This window comes from Penaeus vannamei, chromosome 1, assembly GCF_042767895.1.
Source record: "Penaeus vannamei isolate JL-2024 chromosome 1, ASM4276789v1, whole genome shotgun sequence".
NCBI lineage: Eukaryota > Metazoa > Arthropoda > Malacostraca > Decapoda > Penaeidae > Penaeus > Penaeus vannamei.
Window position 1 is genome coordinate 14,278,058 of NC_091549.1, and position 5,000 is coordinate 14,283,057.

Sequence of the window (5,000 nt, forward strand, 5' to 3'; positions counted from 1 at the left end):
ATTTCCTTGCGTTTCCTCTCCTTTTTTTCTCTCTTCCTCTTTTTTTTTTCTTGCTCTCTTTCTTTCTCTCTCTCTTATATTTTTCTTTTTGTTTCTCGTGTCTCTATTCCTTTCTTTCACACACACACACGCACACATACACACACACGCACACACAAACACACACGCACGCACAAACACAAACACAAACACAAACACACACACACACACACACACACACACACACACACACACACACACACACACACACACACACACACACACACACACACACACACACACACGAACATTTTTTCCTACCTCCCATATTTCATTTTCAAATTTTCCTCTCACACCTTCCACCCTTTAGTCCTTAACATTTCATTTCCTCTTTTATCTCTTTCTCACTAAACTTGTTTACTCAGTTCCGCGTTTCCCTATTTCTTTTTCCTTGTCATCATAGAAGTATATTTTTGCATATTCCCCTTATCCTCATACTTCCCTGTTTCATATACACATATATATTTTTTTCTTCTTTTTTGTGTGTGCATATGCCTTATCTCTTATATATCATTCTCATTATTCTATATTCATCTCATCCTGACATATTTACCTTATCTCTATATATTATATACTTACCTTCATACATTCCTTCAATTTTTATTAGGTTTCTACTTATCCTCCTGTATTCTCCTCATCTTAGCACATATTTTCCTTATCCTCATACATTCCTCATACCCTCATACATTTATCATATCTTTGAATATCCTCCATATCCTTGTCACTACACATTCTTCTCACTCTCCCACATTCCACTATACATTTTCTCCTCACTCACACTCACCCTCCTTTCCTTATAAACAAACTCTCCTCATCTACTAAACCTTCTCCCATCACTCCTCATGCGCTCCACCCCTCGCCTTCACCCTTCACTCTTCATCCACTAAGCCTTCTCTTCTCATCCATTAAGCCTTCTCCCCTCATCCCTCACGCACCCACTCCCGCCCTCACCCTTCTCTCCTCATCCACTAAGCCTTCTCTTCTCATCCACTAAGCCTTTTCTCCTCATCCCTCACGCACTCCACCCCTCTCCCTCACCCTACTCTCCTCATCCATTAAGCCTTCTCCCCTCACTCCTCACGCACTCCACCCCTCGCCCTCACCCTACTCTCCTCATCCACTAAGCCTTCTCTCATCATCCATTAAGCCTTCTCCCCTCACTCCTCACGCACTCCACCCCTATCCCTCACCCTTCCCTCCTCATCCACTCAGCCTTTTCCCCTCACTTCTCACCCTTCTCCCCTCATCCCTCACGCACTCCACCCCTCGCCCTCACCCTAAGCAACCCAGCATTCACTCTTCTTATGACTCACTGGTGCAGCTGTAGCCATCAGGTTCGAGTGTGTAGCCCTGTTGACAGTCACACTCAAAGGTTCCGTCGTGAAGGTTGAAGCACAGCTGTTCGCAGAGTTCGCTGTTGTCGCATAGCCCTGTTGGGGAGAGAGAGAGGGAGAGAGTGAGAGAAGGGCGATTGGCGATGTTAGGGTGAGATAGAGCGAGGGAGGGAGGAAGGGAGAGTGTGGGAGGGAGGAAGGGAGGGAGGGAGACACGGGGAGGGGAGGAGAGGAAGGGTATGAGGGAGTGGGAGGGAGGGAAGGAATAGAGGAGAATAAAGGAAGGGTAGGAGGGAGGGAGGGAGAAGGAGAGGAAGCGGGTGGGTAGATGGGTGGAGGAATGAAAAGGAGGGTATGGTAGGAGGGAGGGAGATAGGAAGGGTAGGGGGAGGAAGGGGAGAGAGAAAAAGAAGGGTATGGTAAGAGAGAGGGAGAGAGTGGGGGGAAGGATAGGGAGAGGGAGGGGAGGGGTGAGGGGAGGGAAGGAGAGAGGTAAGACGTAGAAGAAAGAAAGTGCGGGTAAAAGTGAGAGCGAGAGTTGGAAGAAGTTTAGTACAGAAAAGAAGAGAGAAAGGAAAAAAAGTTTGAGTGAAAGTTGAAGAGAGAGAGAGAGAGAGAGAGAGAGAGAGAGAGAGAGAGAGAGAGAGAGAGAGAGAGAGAGAGAGAGAGAGAGAGAGAGAGAGAGAGAGAAAGAGAGAAATCATAATGCAAAGTATGGGTAAGGTAAGTGACAAGACATAAAAAATCCAAGAAGCATTGCAAGGTAGTAGACAAAACGACCTTTCTGAAGTTGCCCTTTTAACGTTCAGAATTCAAATGATTTTGAACCTTAATAGAGGGTCTGCAAAGTGTGTAACGACTGACTGACTGTCAAAAAGACACATATTGGATCCTCCACTTCACTCGTTAATGCTAACCTTTGATGTTTGAGCGTGGAGTCAATAGTAATGTCGTTATCATTATCATCATTATGCTTGGTATTGTAATCATATCTACGTGTATTATGACTGTGATTTTAAAAAATATATCACTGTCATTTTGATTTTCAACCTTATTATCATCACCATCACCATCATCAAAATCATCATCACCATAATCATCTTCTTCAGCTTTTGAGAAGTCCGTTGCAGGACATAGGACTTCCCTAATCTGGGCCCTCTCTGCCGCTCTTCTGGCAATCGTGGCCTTATCTTAACTGCCAGTGACTGACGTACAACTTGCATCATAGCGAGAAAAAATGCCCTACCCCCCCCCCCCCACGCAGGCCCATTGCTTGTTGGAAGGGGTGGATGTGGTCTTCGCTTGGCAACCCTGCTTCTGCCAACATCGCCGGACGTGGCTGGCAGAGCTCGGGTCATCCTCGACCCTTTCCAGCGGGGTGTCATCTTCACCTTTTCTAATTCGTCAAAATCATCATCGCTCTTTCTATTATCATTATTTCCGCACAATATTTTTTTTATTATTACTCCTACCACTGACCATCACCGTTGATATTCCCTTACTGGGTTGTCATTAAAACCTCTAAATGTTTAATCGGCACAGCTGCAATAAAAAGGAAAAACAAAAAATAATAACTTCATTAGCATTGAAGTCATATTCGAAATCAGAACCTACATACAATAAACAATATAAAATGTAATCACAAATTAAAAAAAGAATCTGTCACACTAAAGCTGTTAATCTTATTCCTCTGAGTTGTAAGTTAAATGCGGGTTCCCTTCACCGCAGAGTTTCGCAATCAATATCGCTCTCGCCGTTCAAACCGTATCATTCACATATCACTATTTCATTGCAACTAAAACCATTATTATCATTATTATTATACTTTCCCATTACCATTATTATCCTTTGTACTTTTCTTGGTATCATTCTTTCAATTCTGTATTCTTAATAACCATTATTACTACTAATCCTGCAATTATTTTACCATTATCAATCTGCTATACTATTGCCAATATTATAATCTTTTTTGGTTAGATTATCATTCTCTCTCCCTCCCTCTCCTTCTCTCTCTCTCTCTCTCTCTCTCTCTCTCTCTCTCTCTCTCTCTCTCTCTCTCTCTCACTCACTCACTCACTCACTCACTCACTCACTCACTCACTCACTCACTCACTCACTCACTCACTCACTCACTCACACACACTCACTCACTCACTCACTCACTCACTCACTCACTCACTCACTCACTCACTCACTCACTCACTCACTCACACACTCACTCACTCACTCACTCTATATATATATAGCATCACTGGCAACATCCTACCATTCACCAGCGCTGATATCAATACAATATCGTTATCTTCGTTATATGTATCAATGTTCGCACCACGATTAATGCTACCACAACCGTTGCTATCTTCGCCTGATCAGTAATTCATAATTGCCTCAGGGAATAATTTAATCACCTTTTGTCAGCGTGATTTTTTTTTCTTTCTTTTTATCTTTTTTTTTTTTTTGATAATCTAAATCACTGATATGACCTTTTAATTGGACCCGCTGATCAAATCATCGTTTGCGGTAAAAGATAGATACGTTCATTTTCTAGTTCTACATTTCATTGTCATTTTCTCTTCTCTTTGTGCATATTTTTCTACATTTCTTATCATCGTAGTCATTTAATTTATCTTTACTTCATACGTTTTAAAGTCATTTCGTGACCGAATTTCCAAAGACACAGAAACCCGACCCCCTACCAACCCCTACCAAAGAACTCTTACCAACCCCAAATAACCCCTAAGAACCCTTTCCAAACCCTAAGAACCCTTACCAACCCCAAAGAACACTTACCACCCCAAAGAACCCTTACCAACCCCTAAGAACCCCCTACCAACCCTTTCCCGCCCCCTCGCTACCCCGCCGACACCCCTTCCTCCAAAGAGCAGACGCGGCGTGCACTCCCACCCCCCCCCCCCCCCCCACCCCCCCGGCCGCAGCGTCAGGAGGCGTCAGACACCCCCCCCCCCCGCCTGTGAGCCCCGACCCACGCTACGGGCGGCTCAGTCACTATCCATCATCCCGACTGTTCTTTCGGGGCAGACTCACCCGTGCAGACAGGTTATATTTATCTATAATGTGAGCGTTCGCGGTTTCGTTCGATAATCCGTGGCTGTGGCTGGGCGCTGGCTTGGTCTCCGGTGGGTTGGCTTTCGTTTTCTTTGTTCTCGAAGGTTGGTTTCTTGTTTTTGTTTTTTTGTCTTCGTCTTCTTCGGTTTCCTCTTTGTTTTTTGTTTTGTGGTTTGTTTGTTTTTTTGTCCTCTCCTTTCTCCGTCTCTTCGTTTTGTCTCTCTTTCTTTCCCTCTCTCCTTCTCAACTTTCTTCTCTCTCTCTCTTTCCTCTCTCCGTCTCTTCTTTTTTTTTTCTCTCTCTCATCCCCTCTCCGTCTCTTCTTTTATCTTCTCCTTCCTCTTTCTCTATCTTGCACCTCTTCTTTTCCGAATTCCCTCTCTTTTCCTCTTTCTCCCTTTTCCTTTTTTCGACTGTATCCGTTCTTCTTTTCTCTGTGTGTGCCGTTCCTCCTCTTTCCCGCTCTCCTCTTTATTCTCTCTCCCTCGTTTTCTTCCCTTCCTTCTTTTCTTCTCTCTCAACCTCTCAACCTCAGTTCCTTTCCCTCTTTTCACCTCTCAT

General features: G+C 44.2%; 1 protein-coding gene across 1 annotated transcript in view; it reads right to left on the reverse strand.

The window, feature by feature from the left end:
* LOC113804986 (pikachurin) overlaps positions 1-5,000 on the reverse strand; it is a 299,964-nt gene that overhangs the window by 30,482 nt on the left and 264,482 nt on the right. The window contains exon 3 of the mRNA XM_070117027.1: positions 1,353-1,469. Within this exon, the coding sequence (XP_069973128.1) occupies positions 1,353-1,469 (117 nt within the window). The remainder of the gene's footprint in view (positions 1-1,352; positions 1,470-5,000) is intronic.